We start from the raw sequence: 21076 nt of genomic DNA on the forward strand, positions 1-21076 counted from the left end.
CTCTCCATTGGAAGAGAAAGCTCCTCACTGGGAGTTCTCTACCCCATGAAATCACAGGTCTGATCAAAAGACAAAATAACCATAGGAAATATTGCTCTAAATTACAAAACTGAAGAAAAGTACAAATCAAAACAATTCCTGTGTTCCACCTCATGCCCAAGAAATTGGAAAAGATGATGAACGCTGGGAATAGTTTTATATATATATAGGTTGAGATTTTTTTTTCTTCCTTGTGTGGATTGCTGAGAGTCTCTCTTTAAGGGTTCTGAATTTTGTTGTTCATATTCCAGGAATTAACACAGTTACCACAAGATCATTATCAGAAACAGGAGTTATCTGGAAGACTTTGCCATCTATTTGTTTCAGGGGTCCTTAACCTGGGGGCCAGGAACTTGTTCTTTTAAAGTATATTGGTATCCAAATTTCACAAGAATTTATTCCGTTTGTTATCCTATGTACTTTATTTTATGCATTTTTTCCCATGGAGAAGGGCTCCATACATTTCACCAGCCCGTGGTCAGAGGTGTCCATAATTACACACCAAAAGGTTCTGTTGGGGAATCCCTTCTTCTATGTGCTCTATGTGTAGGGTACCTTCAGCAATTGACAGAGGCCTCTTTGGCAAAACTACATCTCCCTGCTTTATGCTTAAGAGGATCCTTGAACAAAGCTGTCTTTGTGGTCACATCTGTCAAAGAAGCATGTATGATTTTAACATATGCATGAGACTCTTTGTTGAAGGAGGGCTCTTAAGGCTGCATTTTGCTGATTCAGTTTTTCAAAAATCAATGAACAATCAACATGGTGGGATCCTGTATTCTCTGCGTCTTTCAGTCGATTGCGTGTGACTGTGAAGATATGGTCTGCTTGAGGAATTCATTTGGGAAAGCCTGGCTTTTCCCCTTTCATATTTTCATTAAGAAATATCTGTTGTCGAGAATCATTGATTAAGTACCAGAGACAGCTAGGTGGCATAGTGAAATAGAGTACAGGGCCTGGAGTCAGAAAGACTCATCTCCCCAAATTCAGATCCAGCTTCAGATACTTACTAGTTGTGTGACCCTAGGCAAGTCACTTCACCCAGTTTGCTTCAGTTCCTCATCTGTAAAGCGAGTTAGAGAAGCAAATGGCATACCACTCCAGTATCTTTGCTAAGAAGGAAGAGTCAGACACGACTGAAATGGCTGAATAACAACAAAGTGCTATCTGCCAGGCTCTGTGCTAAGCAGTGGGAATACATGGAAAGGTAAAACATAGTCTCTGCCCTCGAAGAGCTTACATTCTAACGGGGGAGACAACATGTAAATAACTAATGTAGAAACAAGACATCTACAAGATAAATTGGAGAAAATCCCAGGGAAGGCACTCTGAATTGAGGAGGATTGGGAAAGGATGCATATACATAGATTATTCTCAAAAGTAATTTACGGAGTAGAGAAAAGAGGCCCAGCGGTGGTAGTTATTCATGTTTTCTTGATCTCATCCCAGGGGCAGTTTTGTCCGGTGTGATATTTCCCAGGTATTTGTCCTCTTCCCATCTTTCACTTTACTTAATGGTTGGAACTTGGTTCACATCCCAGCTTTGCTCTTTGTTATCAGTCTGACCTTGGCCAAAGCATTTAACCTCAGTGGACCTTCAGTTCAGTTCAATCATTTCAGTTGTTTCTGACTCTGTGACCCTATTTGGGGTTTTCTTGGCAAAGATACTGGAGTAGTTTGCCATTTCCTTCTCCAGATCATTTTACAGATGAAGAAACTGAGGCAAACAGGGTAAGGTGACTTGCCCAGGGTCACACAGCTAGTAAGTGTCTGAGGCCAAATTTGAACTCACAAAGATGAGTCTTCCTGGTGCTCTGTGCACTATGGTGCCCCCTGGCCTTCCAAGAAGTCCCTAGGCCTTAGTTTCCTCATTTGTAGAATGAGTGAGCTGGAGTAAATGACCTCCAAGAGTCTTTGCTGGCTCTAAATCTGCTGTCATCATCACACTTGAATAAATGAGTTTGTCCAGGGGGAAAACTTGAAATATGGTCTGAGAAGACAGGAGTTCTAGGCACGGGTTCTGGTGTGGTGACATTTAGGCAATCTGGTCTTTTGTTTCTTGAGAAATGGTTTCTTCTTTTCTCCTTACTTGCCTCCACCCAGGGAGAGAGTAAATCCTTTGGGCTGCATGCAGGGAATGTGTGCTGAGGAGTGTCTGGAGGTAGGAGACTGGCTTCTGGGTATGCCCTGGCTCGTTGACTGGGCTGCAGCTCTGATCAGTGGCATAACTAGAAGAGGGAGGCCCTGAGACACACAGTTGGCTGGGAATTTGGCATGGAGTCAGTGGAGTTTATGAAGAAAGGCTGAGGCTGTGGGTCTGATGCCAGAAAATCAAGGTGAACACCATGGTGGGCAGTTCAAGGGAAGGAAATGGAGGGCTGGGAGACAGGACAACTGAAATCCTTTCCCAGCCCACTCACTGCTTAGCATAGATGTCAGCTGTGGCTTCCAGGAGCGTGTGGCGCGCCACCCCCCCCCCCAACTGTCCCCAGATAGAAACGGGTCACTAAACTATCTGTAATGATGCCTGACAGCTACAGATTGACTTAGAAAACCACACATGTTTCTAGAGTTCTTTTTTAAAAAATTAACACCTCAACCCATTAAAATCATATGGGAAGTCTGTTTGGATCTGATTTGGTGGTTCTGTGGTCTACCCTCCAGCATGACCCAGGAAACTTTGACTACAGCCTCAAAACTTCTGTCAAAAGCAAATGAAGGAGAGGATTCTGGGAAGATGGCAGAGTAGGTCAGACAACTTTTGGCTCTCCAAATCTCCTCCATAAAAAAAGATAGAACATCGCCTCAAAGCAGCAGAAAGAAACATGGGGTAAGGCAGTTGTCCTCCTAAGACAATTTGAGAAGACCCCAGGAAAACTGGTCTGGCATAAGTGAAGTACAAACACCTCCTGGCCACTCTGTCAATTCAACAAACAACAAGCCCTTGGGGCAGCTGGGTGGAGAGGCAGCCTCAGCCTTAGAAACTTTGATTTTGCAGACAGTGTTGGGGGGGTCCTAATGGCTGAGTAGGAGATTGAAGGACCTTCTTCTGTCCGAGTGATGTCAAGCACAGTTGTGCTGACCAACATCTGGGGCTATGGCTACAAGGAGAAGGAGCTAGCACACATCTGGTGACTGCAGTAGCAAGCGGCCGGGACCCTGTTGGCTGTGGGCACTCCCAGGCGAGCAGAGTCCCTGGTTTCAGTTCCAGGGCAGAGAGGATAGCTGCAGTTTGTAGCCACTGGAGGGACTGCAGGGAGCAAGATCATCTTCGGGACAGTGTGGCTGGGGCCCTGGCTGTGGCTTAGGAGTGGAGAGGAAAGCTCAAGGTTGGACCCCAAGATAGACCTCGGAAAATAACAGTGAGAAGGACCTGAGACTTTGGGCATCATTCTCCATACCTCGGGACTACAACTTCATTACACTAATAGCTGCTAAAAACTAGCTAACTAAATGAAAAATGAGTAAACAAAGGAGAAAGAACCCAACCATAGATAGTTAACTATGGGGATAGAAAAGATCTGGTTTCATATTCAGAGGAAGGTAATGGAGCTAAAAAAAAAAAGCCATTCCGTTTTCCATGAGAAATGGTCCCAAGCACAAAAAGAGTTCTTGGAAGAACTTAAAAAGGACTTTAAAATTCAAATAAGAGAGATCGAGGAAAAATTTAGAAAAAAAAATAAGAGCAATCTAAGAAAACCAAGAAAATTATGAAAAGTCAACCAACTTGAAATAGAGAATCAAAAATTTAAAGAAGAAAATAATTCCTTGAAAACTAAAATTGGGCAAGGGGAAATGATTGGCATCCTAAGACACCAAGAAATCATAAAACAAAATTTAAAAAATGAAAAAACAGAAGAGAAAGTGAAACACCTCATCAGAAAAACAACTGATCTGGAGAACAGATTGAGGAGAAGTAACATAAGAACAGTTGGATTACCTGAAGATTATGATTAAAAGAAGGATCTTGATACAGTGTCACAAGAAATTATCACAGCAAAAAGTGCACAGCAGAGAATAAAAGAAAACCAACAAGAAAGCAAAGAAAAGCTGGGCAGTTTTGAAAACTGCAGTATTTATTATACAGGTTTTCTTGAAATGGAAATTTATTGTTTTATATTGAATCATCTCTAATGGTCTGCTGTGTATAAGGCAATTTGTTTTTCTTTTCTCGTTTTGTATTTAGGTTTAAATTAAAATTACAAAAAAAATGATAAAATTTGTCTTTATATGTAATTGGAAAAAAATACTATTTTTTTTAAAAACTGGAAAAAAATAAAGATCTTCCGAGAAAAAAAAAAAAGCAAATGGAGAGGCAGATTGGGTCAGACCAGCCCCAATCCTCTTCCCTCACTAGGGGGGCCCCTCCCCAAAACACACAGACCCTGGAGCAGTTGGGAATGGTTACAAGGGACCCTTTTATTCTAAGCAACAAAATATCTAATGTAGCACAGTGCCCAGCACATAGTAATAATAATCATTAATAATGCTCTATTGATCAATCTGTCAGCCTAATCTAGGCTCTGCCAGTGTCTTTCTGTGTGACCTCAGACATGACGTTTAACTTTTCCAGGACTTATTTTATGAATTGGCTGAGATGCAGATAATATAAAGGGAGATGGGATCTATTTCTAGTATGACCCCTATATGATTTAGGGGGCTCCCCCCTCCGTGTTAATTTCTTTCTTTGGGTCATAGAACTGGAAGGGATTTAGAAGCCGTCTAATTCGAGCCACTAATTTTACAGATGAGGAAACTGAGGCACAGAGCATTTAAGTGACTGACCCATGGTCTCATAGGTAGTAAATGTCTGAGACAGGATTTGAACCCAGGTCTTCGTGACCCCAAGCCCAGCCTCTAGCCACTGTACCACACTGGGGAGTTCAAATTTCAAAATTCATGAGTTCAAATCCGGCCTCAGACACTTATTAGCTATATGACCCTGGGCAAGTCACTTCACCCTGCTTGCCTCAGTTTCCTCATCTGTAAAATGAGCTGGAGAAGGAAATGGCAAACCACTCCAGTATCTTTGCCAAGAAAACCCCAGATGGGTTCACAGAGTCAGACACAACTGAACAACAACATGGACTGGCGGTGTGGATAGAGCTGGGGCAACCAGAGGGCAGCGCAGGTGGTGATAGTGGTGGTGGCAAAGAGCGTTATCTGTACATCAGTGTTTTTTTTCTCTGCAGTTTCAGCAGACCCGGCTCTGACCAGCAGAGGCTGCCAGGAGCTCACTGAAAGCCCTCCAGCTGAGGACACAGCCCTCGGGGAGCAGGAATGGGCAGAGGGGCAGCGGAACCTGGGCCAGCACTGCTGGGAAGAAGACGCTGGAGAGAGCAGAGGGGTGTCCAGCCCGTTTGCCAGTAACTGGGGAGCCCGGCAGCTGGCGTGCAGCTGTTCCTCCACTCCCGGGAGCCTCGCCTCTGGAATGATCCTTTGTAGTCTCTGGGGCAGCCTGGGCCAAGGAGCTTGCTGCCTCAGAGGTGGTGAGGCTTCGGTGGAGAAGGACAGGGCAAGTTCTGAGATAGCATGGAATGTCGTCACCCTTCACTGAGTGTCTTTGAAACCTTGGCAGCCCGCTGAGGTTGGTGGGGTTTGTTCCCTGTCCTCTAAGAATCAAGGCCCTGGTTCTCCCCTCTCCTTGCCCAAGTGACCTCGGGGCCATCTCTTTGTGCCCTTCTCCACACACCCCATCCCACTTGGGGAGCTTCTGTTCTGGTTGGAATCCTTGGTTTCCCCAGGGGGACAGAGCAAGCTCCCCTGCAGCAGGGGAGGGAGGGACAGCCTCAGGGTCTGCCCATGAGCCACAAGAACCCCGGCTGCCCCAGACTGGACTATTCCAAATCACCAAAGAGGAGGTTTCCCAGAGCTGGTACCCAGCAATCCCGAGGGACTAGAGGGCTAGGATGGACTGACCTCCCCCTCAGTGGGGGGGCTGGAGACGCACAGCCCCTGTGGCCCAGCTAGTGGCAGGTCCGGACCCAGCCGCTACCGGAGTCTCCAGCGGCAGGAAGCCACAATTGCCTGATCTGTTTTCTCTCACCTCTGAGGGAGAGAACGGGGTTCCCCCCCTCCCCGTTGGCCTCCCCCTTCCTTATCGTGACTTGGGCCTCTATGCTCTTTCTCTGTGGAGCCAGACCAGGTGGGCAGCGCTGGGGCCAGCTGGTGAGGGAGGGACCCCGGTGACCCCTGCCCCCACAGGGGGTCCCACCCCCCTCGGCCAAGCCATGAAGTGCTCCCTGCGTTTCTGGTTTCTCTCCACGGCCTTCCTGCTGGTCTTTGTCATGTCGCTCCTCTTCACCTACTCCCACCACAGCATGGCCACCCTGCCCTACCTGGACTCCGGGGGCCTGGGCAGCACGCACCGGGTAAAGCTGGTGCCAAGCTACACGGGCCTGCAGCGGCTCGGCAAGGGGGGTCACCTGAGCAAGAGCTGTGCCTGCCGCCGCTGCATGGGGGACACAGGGGCCTCCGACTGGTTTGACAGTCACTATGATGGCAACATTTCCCCTGTCTGGACCAAAGAGAACATGGATCTCCCCTTAGATGTCCAGCGCTGGTGGATGGTAAGAGACCAGCTTTGTCTCTCTGTGTACGTGTTATATCCAGGCTGGCAGAATGGAAGCTTCTGGAGGGCAGAGTTCCATTTTTAGTTAGCAAGCTGCCTTGCACCTAGTAGGCATTTATTTGTTGAATTATGTAGCTGAATGGAATAAAATTGAATCTTCTCTTATGAGGACCTTCTCAAGAGCCCACTAAATCTGCCCCAGAGCTTGGCATGTGGATGAAAATCAGGGTGTGAAAGGGGTGAGGGTGGAGATAGCAGCTGGTCCAATTTCATCATCAGGTCAGTGGCCTGGGTAGCATAAGATGAAAGCGGACCTGGTTAGGACTCCAGGTAGCCAAGCTAAGTGGCGGCGCCCTGGTGGAGCTGAACCCTTGAGACCCAAGGGCATCTCTTCCCAGCTAGGCTGAGTCGAGGCCCACATCACCAGTAGGATGCTAGCCCAGGGAGGAGCCATTTTAGGGTTCCAACGCTTTCACCCCAGACTGCTAAGAGCCTTGAAGACAAGTTGTGAAAAGAGGTCTCAGCAGCTTTAATTGGAAGCATTTTCAAACCTCCCAGACCCTAGGATGGGGTGGAAGGGAAGGACTACCAGGGGGCTTTGAATCCTAGGCAAGGAAGACCTTAGACCCACCTGGACCTTCTCACCTTCTTTCCTTTCTTTCTCTGTGCCTTTTTTTTTTTTTTTTTTGGTGAGGCAATCAGGGTTAAGTGACTTGCCCAGGGTCATACAGCTTAGTAAGATTCAAGTGTCTGAGGCTAGATTTGAACTGAGGTCCTCCTGACTCCAAGGCCAGTGCTCTATCCACTGCACCACCTAGCTGCCCCCCTTTCTCTGTGCTATTTATCCTAACCTCTGCCTCAGAGAATCCTGGCTTCCTTTACATTGAAGCTTAAATGGTTTTTTCAGTTATTTTTCAGTTGTGCCTGACTCTCCATGACCTCATTTGGGGTGTTCTTGGCAAAGACACTGGAGTGTTTGCCATTTCCTTCTCCTGCTCATTTTACAGATGAGGAAACTGAGGCAAACAGGGATAAATGACTTGCCCAGAGTCACACAACTAGAAAGTGTCTGAACTCAGTGAGATGAGTCTTCCTGACCCCAGGCCTGGGGCTCTAGCCACTGTGCCACCTAGCTGCCCCTGCCCCAATACAATAGAACCCAGGGAACTTTAAAATGTGGTTTTCTTAGTCACCGTGTAGCCCACAGGGATCCTTGTGTCCCTTGTTTCTATTAGAAGACACCATTTCTGTAGACATTTTAAACTCAATACATTCAAAATTAAATTCATTATCTTTCCTCCCCTTCCCCCCAGAAAATACCCCCCCTGATTTCCCTACCTTCCTAATACTGGCAAGGACACTATCGTCCTCTGCTAGCTGGTCTTCTCATATCCTAGGAGTCATACTGGATTCCCCACTATCTCTCATGCTATATATCAAAACTATTACAGGGGCAGCTAGGTGGCGCAGTGGATAGAGCACCGTCCTGGAGTCAGGAGGACCTGAGTTCAAATGTGACCTCAGACACAGAACACTCAATAGCTGTGTGACCATGGGCAAATCACTTAACTCCAACTGCCTCACCAAAAAAAGCAAAACAAAACAAAACAAAACTATTACAAAGTACTGTATACTTTGTATACTCCCCCCTTTCTCCTCTGACGCTGTGCAGGCCTTTGTCACCTCATGCCTGGACAACTGCAGTGTCCCCTCTGGGCTTGAGTCTCTGCTCCAGGTCATCTTCCATGCGGCCCCTAAAGCACAGATCTGACCATGTCACCCCTCCCCGCAAAGGCCCCCTTTTGCCCAATGATAAAACCTGTTTGCCTTTCCAAAGCCCTGGTAACCTGGCCCCTCCCCCTACCTTTCCAGTCCTATACCATAGGACACTGATCTCTCTGCTCTTCCGTCTCATGACCCTCAGCATTTTCCCCAGTTGTTCCTCATGCTTGGAATGCTCTTTCCTCATCCTGGCCTCTTGGCTTCCCACACTTCCAAGTCCCGGACAGTCTTAACCTTAGTGCCTTCTCTCTGACGCTACTCCCAGTTTATCCGTCTGTATTCCGTACGAGGAGATGTACAGACATAGCTGATTGCATGTTGCTTCCCCATCACACTGAACTCTTTGAGAACAGGAACTGAGACTTCCTGATTCCAAGCCCAGTGCTCTATCCATTGTGCCGTCTAGCTGTCACAGGATTGTTGTGAAGGAAGAAACAAAATAACATTTGCAAAACATTTTGCAAACCATACAATCTTATATGAGTGCTAGCTATTATCCCTGTTTTCAAATGGAGAAACTGAGGCTGAGAGACTTTGACTTGCCCAGGGTCAAGGTAAATAGCAGAGGCAAGATTTGAATTCAGACTCCAAACTCAAGAGAAAAATCTGTCTCTCTACTCTTCTCTTGCAAGGGGGCTGAATTACAAGCCCTGTCAATGTGACGGGGGGGGGGGGGGGGGGGGCGAGGCTGAAAGCAGCTAATGACTGAGGTTATGAGAGGGAGGGATCAGTGAGCACTTGACAGCCTCTGTGGTCTTGACCGCTCAGAGCCCTTTATGACGTTGTCTGGTGTCCATGATCGGGGATCTTTGCTTTATAGGATATAACTGAGGCCCCCAGAGGACCAGGGAGTTGCCCACGTTCCCACTGCCAGGTTGTGGTAAAGGAGGGCCTGGAGAAAACGGCTCCTCCAGCATCGGCAGACAGCCCTGGGCTCCACCACATGTTAATGTATTCTGAACAGGCGATGAACCACCAAACATGCCCCCTCTCAAATGCTTCTCAATGGGGCCTGGTCTCTCCTTCCCCCTCCCCCCTGAGCTCAGGAATTCCTGACTCAGAGCCAAGCTCTCTCTCCAGATGGAGTTCATTTTTTTGTTCCTAAGTCCATTCCTCGAGCTCTTGAATCATTCTCGTGTGTCCCTGACAGCCCCGCCCCCGCCTCCTCCCTAGTGTTCAGAGAGGAATGCAGCCAAATTCCCCCGCCCCCTTATTTCCTAGGCTCTTCCAGGTGGCCCAGCCCCCATCTCCTGAGGGTCTCCTGGCAGGTCTGGAAGTATGAATTTGGTTCCTACCCTATTTTGATGTTTGGGTTTGACAGTTTTAGGAAAAATAAGTGCAGTGGGGCAGCTCGGTGGCATAGTGGATAGAGCACCGACCTTGGAATCAGGAAACCCTGAGTTCAAATCCAGCCGCGGACACTTACTAGTTGGGTGATCATGGGCAAGTCACTTTACCCCGATTGCCTCCTCACTCCCTGCCCCCCCCAAAAAAACCCCAGCAACAACAAAAAGAAAACATAAGTTCGGTTTCTCGTGCAAATTAAAGAACCAACTTCAGTTACTTTTTTAAGTTCAGTGCTAAGCTCAAGTAATTGGTTGTGTGGTCCCTCTCCCGATGGTGCTCATCATTGGTCTTGTGATAATCATGCCCCGAGCTTGAGAGCCTAGATTCTGCCCAGTGCCTGCCCCTGCCTTGTGACTCCAAGCCTCTGGGTCAGCCATGGGCCCTGCGGTGCTAACCCAGGGGATCTCTTGATCTGCCCGTCCTTTTCCTCCCTTTTCATGCCTTTAGAGCTCACTCTGTACCTAGGGACCAGCCTGGAGCACCTTCTGTAGGCTTTTGGGAGGAGCACCCAAAACCTATGCAACTTCTGTCTCCTGTGTAGCACTGGGGCGTCGCAGGCCTTCAAGGCTGGCCGAAGAAGTAGGTGGTCATGTGATCTGAGTGACATTGAGACTGGTGTCTGAAATTGGCTTAAGATACCTGTTTCAATGCCAGCGTATTACCTGGTAATGAGTGGCACATTAACCCACAAACACATCAGCAATGAGTAGTTTATCAGGAGAGAGCAGGGCCCCAAGAGAGAATGGGATACAAGGGCAGGCGAATGCTAATGAGGGAGGGCAAGGTATTTGGCATGGCCTGTGAAGGAGGCCTAAGTAGAATTCCAAATCAGGAGGCACTGGGCGCCAGGCATGGGTGGAGGTTCAGGGCAGACAGAAACCTCAGCACCCTGCCCCGAGGTTTGGCCTTCCTCCCCAGGCTTCTCCCCTTTGTCTTCCCTCTCCACAGATGCTGCAGCCCCAGTTCAAGTCACACAACACCAATGAGGTGCTGGAGAAGCTGTTCCAGATTGTGCCAGGGGAGAACCCCTACCGCTTCCGGGACCCCCACAAGTGCCGGCGCTGCGCCGTGGTCGGAAACTCAGGCAATCTTCGTGGCTCTGGCTATGGGAGGGACGTAGATGGACACAACTTTATCATGAGGTGAGCTTCCCCATTATGGACAGTGGGGTCCAGGGAAAGAGCAAATGTGCTTGAGTGAGACTGGTGAAGTGGATGAACGGAACGGCTGAAGGTAATCTTCTCTGGTTCCAAATGTTCAGGCATGTGTGTGCAAGGCAAGTAGGGGCCTGCCCTATGGCCATTAGGAAAGGGAAGGGGACAGCTGGATTCTAGAGAGCCCTGCATTCCCCCCCCCCCACTGGAAACTGCCCAAGATGGAAACCAGATTTGTATATTGAGAGTCCTTCATTTTTTTTTGAAGATTTTTTTTGTTGGTTCTACTTTCTCTTCTTTCCCTCCTTCTTGCCTCCCTCCCTCCTTCTTTCTTTCTTTCCCCTTCTTTTTTCTCCCTTTCTTTTTCCCTTTTTTTAAAAAATATAATCTCCTTTATTTGTTCTTTAAAGAACTTTATCACATGAACCTTTTGTACCTGTTCATACATATTCTACAGTCCATCCATATTGACCCACTTGCTGTTCCTAAAATATAACACTCAGGCTCCCATTTGGTGGCATTGGATATTTCCCAGGTTTGTACTGTTCTTCCAAATCTTGGCTTTTTCTTTTTAATTTTCCCTTTCATTTCTACCTCTCCTCCCTTCCTTCCCTTCCCTTTCTTTCTTTTCTTCCTTCTTCCTTCTTTCCCTTCTCTCTTTCTCCTTCTCTTCCTTTCTTTTGTTTCTTCTTTCTTCCTTTCCCTTTCTTTTTTCCCCTCTCTCTTTCCTTCCTTTCTTCCCATTCATTCCCCTCTCCAATTTCCCTCCACAAAATTTAAAAACAACAGCAACAATTCCTTCTAACAAGTGAGCAAAGTTGCACAAAACAGCTCCCCGTATTGGCTGTGTCTAAAAACGTATGTCACCCTCTGCACCCCTAGTCTGCCGGCTCTGTAAGGAAGCATACCTCATCTCTCACTCCTCTGAAATTATGGTTGATCGTTGCATTGATCAGAGTTCTTAACTCTTTCAAAGTTGTTTTCCTTTACATTATCATTGTCATTGTATAAATTGTTCTCTTACTTCTGCTTATTTCACTCTGTATAAGTTCATATAAGTCTTCCCAGGTTTCTCTGAATCCAGTTCTTCATTTTTATGGCACAATAACAGTCCATCGAGTTTCTTTGCTATAGTACAAAGTGCTGCATTGAGTATCCGTGTGCATATGGGGCCTTTCCTTCTCCCCTCTAGCTTTTTGGGCTATTTGCCCAGTCCGGGTATGAGCAGTTCGTTTTGTGACTGAGAGTGGCCAGGGCGCAATCCCTAAGCCTCTGCAGGGCTAGCTGAAAAGGGCCAGCTGCTCCATCCGTCTTGCTTGCTGAGTCCTACTGAGAGCATCTGCCAACCCCCTTTATTGCACACTTTTGTCCTTTTCTCTTCCTGAGCCTTGAACATTTTATTTTACTTTTAAAAATATTTTATTTTTTCCCAATTACATATAAAAGCAATTTTGTAACATTTGTTTTGAAAATTTTGAGTTCCAAATTCTCTCCCTTCTCTCTCCCTCCCCCCTTATTGAGAAGGCAAGCAGTTTGCTATAGGTTAGACATGTGCAAAGACAGGAATATTTTTTAAAAATTACCTCCAAGCCTTAAATTTTTTTTTCAAATCCCAGGGCCTTCCGTCTGCTCCTGAATTGTTATTTTCCTTTTGGGGTTAGACCGAGATCTCTGGAGAAAATGGGAGGCTCAGAGGAGGAACCAAAAGGAAAAATAGGTTGAAAGTTCCCTGTTCCTTCCGGGCATCTCCTGGAATTGACGTCCTAGGAAGCCCAGGGCTCCTCAGGAAGAAAGAGGAAGAGCCTTGTCTTAGAGGCTTTTGCAGGGCTCTGTTTCCATAGCAACACCAAGACAGCAATGCGTCTATCTGTCGGAGACTCTCCTACCCCTCACTCAGGGGAACACAGAGGGGCCTCCATTTTCTCTGCCAGAGAAGTGTTCGTTTGAGTGAATCGGTATTTAGAAAGTCCCAAGTTTCCTCAAATCCCTCTCCGCCTTGGAGCTCAGAGACTCGTTATGATTGTGGCCCTGCCCTTCCCTTTTGGGGCTCCCCTCCAGAGGGAGAGTGAAGGCTTGTTGTTTAGTTATTTTTCAGTCATGTCCGACTCTCTGTGACGCCATTTGGGGATTTCTTGGCAGTCTTACTAGAGTGGTTTGCCATTTCCTTCTCCAGTTCACTTTACAGATAAGGAAACTGAGGCAAAGAGGGTGAAGTGACTTGCCCAGGTTCACACAGCTAGTAAGTGTCTGAGGTCACATTTGAACTCGGGAAGATGAGTCTTTCTGGTTCCAAGCGCCATCTAGTGGCCCATGTGAAGAGTACTCAAGGCCTGCGACCTAGGCTTAGGATGATTCCATCAACCTACACCGATATTTCTCAAACTTTATTATTCTTTGCTGTGAAGAATTGTTGCCCACTGAACATTTGAGCTGGGAACACTTTTTGTGTTGTTCGTCCTTCATTCTCGAAGAGGACCAGTGGCGTCAGGAGGTGATTCTTGACTTGCAAGTGAATTGGATTTAAGTGAGGCAGGGCTGTGCAAAGGCACCGGCCTCACTCTCTCTTCCAGAGGAACACTTCCAGGAGAGCCAGGAGTCTTGGGCATGCACATTTGACTGGAAGGGGAAATTCCACACAATTTGTGGCACACTTTAGAGAAACTTGGGCAACATAATAACAATAACAGTATTCATGTAACATCTTTTGGAAAGTGCTACATGTCATTTCATTTAATCCTCGTGACCACCCGAGGAAGTTGGTGCTATTATTGTCCCAACTTTACAGACGAGGAAACCGAGGCAGAGAGAGGTCAAGTGACATGCCCAGGGCCAAACAGCTAGTGAGTGCCTGAAGCAGGATTTGAACTCAGGTCCTCCCAACTTCAGGGACACTGTTATAACCACAGCGCCACCTAGCTGCCAAGAGGCACAATTGGAGAATCCTGGCCTTTGCTCTTCTGTGGGTTGAATTTATTATACAGGAAGCAGTGTGGCCTAGTGGAAAGGTAAGAGAACTTGGGTTCAAATACCACCTTTGAGACATACTCCCTGGGCTTCAATTTCTTCATTTATAAAAGGAAGAACTTGAACCAGGCACCTTCTGAAATACTTTCTAGCTCTTCTGTGTCCAGTTAGACCTATGGCTGTATTAACCTGCGCACGAGGGCAATAGCTCTGAAAAGTTTGGGGTAAGGATGGGCCGCTAATAGATTTCCCAAAGGATCTGAAGCTCCCCGCCCTTTCCTCCACTGAGCCAAAGGCCTTGTACCAAAATGTTCAATTGTTCACTCTTACTGTTTGGGAATGTGCACTGGGTCCAAGAGTAGATGTAAAATCTAATGAGATGCCAGGGATATGATGGTACAGGTAATTTGTAGATGGTCCCTTTAAAGTGAGTGGATGGCAACAGTGGGGGTGATCGGGTTTCCAGGTAGTCAGTCTGTAAGCAGGAGGCGTTTCAGTTGTGTCCAACTCTTTGTGATGCCATTTAGGGTTTTCTTGGCAGAGATACTGGAGTGGTTTGCCATTTCCTTCTCCAGCTCATTTTACAGATGAGGAAACTGAGATAAATCGGGTTAAATGACTTGCCCAGGGTCACACAGCTAGTAAGTGTCTGAGGCTGGATTTGAACAAGGGTCCTCCTGACTCCGGGGCTGGCCCTCTATCCATTGCACCACCTAGCTGCCCTTAAGCATTTGTCAAGCACCTACTGTGTGCTGTGGCTCCCTTCCTAGAGAAGGAAATGGCAAACCACTCCAGCATCCTTGCCAAGAAAACCCCAAATGGGTTCATGAAGAGTCAGACGGACATGACTGAAAAATGACTCAGTAAATGTGCTAAGCCCTCTGGTGCCATGGAAGAAAGCTTTCTCCCTTCTTACTTATGTATCTCCCCAAGGGATAAGGAGGTGTCAGTGTCTTTGTTCTGGCATTCTCCGGAACTGAAGGTCCACGAGAGACCCCAAACAAGGCACAGAGAGCCTCCTGCCTTAGAACCTACGAGTCACCATGTTGGTCTCTCCAGATTCAGTAAGATTTCCAAATCCAACTTCTCATCTGCTCAGATTTCCAGCTTCTGTCTTTTCCTTCTGCCCGGGGTTTTGGAAGGCCAAACCTGCTCAGTGTGTGAAGGGGAGTTTTCCAGGAAGATAGGATTTAAGATAGTCCTGGGAGGGTCCTGTGTGACTGACATGAGAACATAGGCTCTGGTCACTGGTGCTGTGGCCGAGAGTCAACGGTGTGACCTTGGGAGAGAATACCCAGGGTATGTGAAACCCCTCTGGGCTGCTGGGCCCTTGAGGACTCAAGAGAAAATGAAGGTCTTGGAGATGTTACCATAGAAACCCCCTCTTGCATTGCAGTCCAGAGAACAGAGTATTGGGGCTTCTCTGACCTACCATGCTTCCATCCCCTGATGTGAAGGGTCTGCCGGTGGTTTCTCTTTAGCCCTCTAGGAGGGAGTCCTTATCTTTGCTCTTGACATAGCAGTTCTCTTCATCCAAAGGCCCTGTCCCGAGGCACTCTTTTTCCTGCTAGCCTGTTCCTTAATCAGAAAGAAAGATGAAGATGAAGATGAATCCCTCATCCACTGGTTCATTGTCTCCAGCTAAGGTTGCACTTGGGCATCTCACCATGCACCTGCTCGACTATGGCCTGGTGGCAAACTGTTCCCCATAGTCAGTTTAACTATGAATAATCATGCTCATGTCCACATACATACATCTTAACAGTTAATGGGTAAGGGGTAGACAAGAGATGTCTTTCTATCTTTTCCAAGGAGAGCCAAAATGGCTCTGAGTCTCAAAGAATGATAGTGAAAAGGTAACTGAAGCATGTAGTTAGGTATCAGATGTCAGTAAAAGAGAAGGGTTTTTTTTAACTTCATTAGGCGCTAGGCATCATAAGAAACCAAGGAAATTAGACCTGGACTGAAAATAGAAGTTGGGAACCAGGGGAGAGATGATAAGTTCAGATGTCTAGAAGGAGAGACCTGAGCCTGGACTGGGGTGAAAGCCGACTGGAACCAGGCATAGAATTCCCGTCTCCTAGGAATATGGTTAAATGGTTGCTGGACCATGAGTTGGTTGGACTTGGGCTGCTAGTTAGAGTAGTTCCTTCCAGACCAAGGATTCAAGAGTGGGCCGCGTTAAAGCTTTTGTGTGTGAGATCTCTCTGCGCCTTCACTTCAGAAAGGGAGGAGAAAGGGCCCAGGTGTGAGAACTCTGGAATTCACGCCGATCTCCTAAGCTTTCTGTCCACCTTCTCTCCCGCTCAGGATGAACCAAGCCCCAACAGTGGGCTTCGAACAAGATGTGGGCAGCCGGACCACCCATCACTTCATGTACCCAGAGAGTGCCAAGAACCTGCCTGCCAATGTTAGCTTTGTGTTGGTCCCCTTCAAGGCCCTGGACTTGCTATGGATCGCCAGCGCCCTGTCCACGGGACAGATCCGATTGTGAGGCCTTTCTCCTTGGGGATGGGGAGGGTGAGGTTGTTAAAAAGGTTTCGGGGGGGGTCCTCTCACCCTGGGATCTGGGTCTTGGAATCCTTGGCACACTCAGCTGAAAGGCCAAGGAGGGGTCAGTGGTGAGCAGGGTCCAGAGTGCTAGTTCAGTCAGGGTTGGCCAAGGACCACTTCCTGATGGGTGAAAAATAAGGGAAGGGAGTTCCCAAGTGCAGTGGGTAAGTAGCAGAGACAGGGCTCCTGATTTCTAGCCCTTTAACTGTAATTTACTCAATTCAATAAAACATTCTAGTGAGGAAGATTCATCTGGCAGTGTAGGCAGGGCACACTGGAATTGGGAGATGCCCACAGCAGAAGAGCTCTGAGATGGGGCAGGCCCTTTCTAGACCATATTAAGCGTGGCCTTCTCTCTGTTTACAGCACCTATGCTCCTGTGAAGTCCTTCCTCCGAGTGGACAAGGAAAAGGTAGGCTGACTTTGCTCTGGAGCCAGGGGCGGGGGAAGGAATAAGTATTGACATGTAGCACTTATTATGCGCCGGGAACTGCGCTGAGCAACCCTTCGAGGGAGGTGCTGTTATTATCATCCTCATTTTACAGATGAGGAAACTGAGGCAGACGATGGCTGCGTGACTTGCCATGGTAGTAAGTGTCTGAGGCTGGATTTGAACTCTGGTTTTCCCGACTCCGGGCCTAGCACTCTGTGCACTATGGCGCCACCTAGCGGCCCAGTTTGTAGTAGTAGTTTGATATCAGATCCTAGGATGGCCCATTTGCAAAAAGTGTTGGTACATCTCTGATGCTAGAAGTGCCTGGCCTGTTCTAGGCAACCAGCCCACGGGACACCTACTTCAGGGTTTCTGATGGTTCCTCGACCCCTCTCCTTGATAACCTTCAGTTGTCCCTTATCGAGCACCTACCTCGTGAGGGGCAAAGCCCAGCTACAGACATTGGAAACTACCAGGGTCAACTAGAAGCAGCTGGTAGAAGGGGCCAGAGCTGCCCGAAGGCATCCTTGCGGCTTTGGGACCCCCCACCCCCCAGCTTTCTCCTGACCAGTTGGCTTCTCACGTCCTAGGTCCAGATCTACAACCCAGCCTTCTTCAAGTATATTCACGACAGGTGGACAGAGCATCATGGGCGCTACCCTTCCACGGGCATGCTGGTGCTCTTCTTTGCTTTACATGTGTGTGATGAGGTAGGTGAGACCTTGGGCACCCTCCTTCCCCTAGTCCTATGAGGTAGGAACAAAGACCAAGTCCTAATCTTCCCGGGTCCCAGTTGGAGATTATCAGGCAGAAACTGACTAGCTTTGATCTCTCCCTGGTTCTGAGACTGAAAATCCCTAAGATACTAAATAAATAGATTAATAATAATAACAGCCAACATTTTATATAGCACTTATTATGTGCATTATGTATCTTGGGCACTGGGCTAAGCACTTTATGATAATTTTCTCATTTGATCCTCATAGCAACCCTGGGAGGTAGGTGCTGCTATTATCCTCATTTTACAGATGAGGAAACTGAGGCAAGGAGAGAGGACTTGCCCAAGGTCACGCAGCTAGTAAGTATCTGGATTTGAACTCAAGGCCTGGAGCTTTGGGCACTATTTTATGTAGCTAAAATTGACCCCTGATACAAGGTATCCAGTATCTCCACTGGCACTTTGAGCCTAAACCTCCTCTCAGCGAGTCTTTCCTTAACTGAAACCTCTGGCTGTTCATGAAGTGGGTGATGTGAGACTATCCACCCAAAGGTCCTCGGAGAGAGGAAGGGAGAAGATTGGGCCAACAGGCCATTCCTGACCCAAACCCTTTCAGTTCTGCTCCTGTCCCTCGACTGACCCATGCCTTCTTCACTTCTGATCTCAGGTGAACGTCTACGGGTTTGGGGCGGACAGTCGAGGCAATTGGCACCATTACTGGGAGAATAACCGCTACGCTGGCGAGTTCCGGAAGACAGGGGTACATGATGCGGACTTTGAAGCCCACATCATTGACATGCTGGCCAAGGCCAGCAAGATTGAAGTCTATCGGGGCAACTGAGCCCTGACCACCCAACTGTACCTTTCTGCTGCTGTGGCCGGAGGCATAAGGGACCCTCAGCTCTCCCTCTGGCTGGAGCCTGGAGGCCAGTCACAGGGCACCTGCTTTGTTCCGGGAGTGTTGAAGTTCCCCAATCAATCATGAGAGACTCCACTTGGAGTCTCCATAACCAATCAGGAGCATCTGTCTTCCCTCCCCCCACCAATTGTGAGAAGTCTGGAGAAAGGCCGACTTCTGGCCCCAATCACAGGGTGACGGAGTGGAGGCTTTTGTTTTCCAAACCAATCATGAAGGACTCACGGGGGTGAGTCCAGTGCCTGTGACCCAGGGGCTCCGGCAGAGGCAAGTGACCTTCAGAGTCAAGCCAGTGGCTACTTTACCCTCCCATATTCTTGGATTAGGGGTATTTTTTGTGTAGAATTACTATTATTATTTTAAATTTAAGGCAAACCAGTTGGTTTCAACAATCCCCATGGTGGAAGCCACAGGGGGCCATATTCAAGACATATCAGAGACTGGAGAGGAAAAGAGTTCAGCGGGTTTAGTCCCCCAGAAGCAGAAAGGTGCATGCCTATTTCTGGAGGCCCTTCTAATCAGGGAGGAAGAAGGCTGGGGGAGCCCTTCCTAATCCACCCAGCCATGAGTGCATTGGAAAAGGGCACTTCTCCCATTTGCTGTCCTCCTCTTCTGGCCAGTCCTCCTCTGGCCTCTTTGGAGAGGAAGGGAGGGGGATCACACCAAGGCTTTGAACGGTCTCTAAGACATAATCAGATTGTTTAGGGAAAGACGGCATGCTGGCCTCTTGGCGTTTGTGGGTAGCTTTGACCAAGAAGTCAAGCAGGAGCCCTTCCACAGCTCTCTAGGCACATAACAACAGTTGATCCAGGATATTTCCATTATTTCCTCAGGGCTGGAGGGTAGAATAGACCCCACTGAAGCAAAATGCAATCATAGTGGGAACCCCAAGCAGCTTTGGGTGCCCTCGTTCTGGCTCTCCCATCTCAACTTCCTCACCCCCTGGATCAGCACTTAACTGCCTCCCTATGGGAGAATCTTAGCTGGAGCTCCCAACTTCTCACTTGGGAAGTCGGCCCCTCCCTGGGGGCGAGGATGGAGAGATCCGAGAGCAGGGGGTGCAAGGATTATGACCCTGGGCATTGGGGGAAGCCCAGGCACCTCAAATCCAACAGGCCTTCAATCCACAATCACTCCAGTCCTTCCTGTCCCCTTTCCTGGCCCGTGGCCCTCACTCTTCTGGGTACTCTGCTCTAAGGGGAGGACCGAGGCAAAGAAATCCCCCTTGGATCCAACCCTACTGTTTCTGCACTACTCAGACCAGCTTTGGGGAGCGACCCTTCCAGAAAGTTCTAGCTAAGGGGCTCTAACAACCCGCCAGCTTGGTGCATGCATTTCTCCCCTCTTCTCCCTCCATGCCAGGCAGGTTCAGGGAGCCTGCTGGCTGGGGTGGGGGGTGTGGGATCTGCTTCCATTTCACCAAGTAGCTAACCTGAAGCTGCAAGCCTTGGCTTGGGCACCAAAGGGGGAGAGGGTGCTTTGTTTTTTGTTTTTGTTTTTGTTTTTTTTTTGTTGTTGTTGTTTTGTTTTGTTTTAAGCTAGCCATGCAACTTAGCCAGGAACCTTGCTGGGGAGGGGTGGGCCTGCCCCCACTGCATGCCTTCTCCCCTTCATCCCTTCACTTTGGGTCTCCACCCACCCCCTGCCCATTTCAGCTCTGGAAGGGGCAGCCAAGGGTTACATTTTGACTATCTGCTTGGCTGCCTTAACTCGGCTATCTCCCCAAGGGAAGACCTTGGTTGGTTGCTAGCCCTTCAGAGTCAGGGGATCTTGGGAAGGGAGAGAGCAAAGGCTTCTGTGAAGCTGCCCCACTTCCTCCTTCAGCACTGACAGTCTCCACAATTCCTCCTGGGCAGACACACACACACTCACACTCACGCATTCCCAGCCTCTTTTAGGACAACAGGCCCCTTCCAGGAGGACTGAGAAAACCCTGACCTGATGGGGCTGGGCAACGTGGGCCTCTCTCCCAGTCAGTCCCAAGGGAAGGGGGGTAGGAATGAGACAGCTAGGACAGGGCAGGTTTTGCTGCCCTGCCTTTGGTAACAAGGCCTCCTCCACTAATCCCAGAGTGGTACTGGGGGCCTGCTAGTCTCATCCTAAAGCTTAGGGAAGAGGCCGTTTTGAGTGTTTAGAAGATGGGGGTGGGGTGGGAAATGCAGTCATGCTAAACAGTATTGAACGAAGTAATTTATTTCTTTTATATCATCTTGGAATCCTTCTGGGAGACGCGGGTCTTGTGAGCTGGCCCCCAGCTCCTTTTCTGCAATAGTTATTTAAATGAATACTTCTTTCTTTCTTGCCTCTTTATTAATTAAAAAGTTTCTAAAAAGTGATTTATGTATGGTCAGTTCTTCCGTTTGGAAATGTCTTTTATCAAGGCAGGAAGAATGAATGGATGAGAAGTCATTTATTGAGCATTTACTATGCTTCGAACATTGTGCCAAGTGCTGGGGATACACATAGAAAACCAAGACACCCCTTGCCTTCCAGGAGCTTCCGTTCTAATAGGGAGAGACAACCATATACGGGGTGTCCCAAAAATCTTAGTGCAGATGGAAGCTTTAATAGCTTTAAACTGCCCTCTGATTTTTGGGGC

At 48.2% G+C, this 21076-nt stretch overlaps 1 protein-coding gene across 1 annotated transcript; it reads left to right on the forward strand.

Moving 5' to 3' along the window:
* The first annotated feature begins 6259 nt into the window (after window positions 1-6259).
* On the forward strand, window positions 6260-20813 carry ST3GAL2 (ST3 beta-galactoside alpha-2,3-sialyltransferase 2). Its single transcript, XM_027857897.1, has 6 exons — window positions 6260-6608; window positions 10688-10881; window positions 16168-16347; window positions 16777-16822; window positions 17434-17553; window positions 18229-20813. Exons 1-6 carry the CDS (start codon window positions 6270-6272, stop codon window positions 18400-18402), a joined length of 1053 nt encoding a protein of 350 aa, XP_027713698.1. The 5' UTR covers window positions 6260-6269; the 3' UTR covers window positions 18403-20813.
* Window positions 20814-21076: the final 263 nt, after the last annotated feature.

The sequence above is a fragment of the Vombatus ursinus genome, unplaced genomic scaffold (assembly GCF_900497805.2).
Source record: "Vombatus ursinus unplaced genomic scaffold, bare-nosed wombat genome assembly UNPS02012515.1, whole genome shotgun sequence".
NCBI classification, from domain to species: Eukaryota; Metazoa; Chordata; class Mammalia; order Diprotodontia; family Vombatidae; genus Vombatus; species Vombatus ursinus.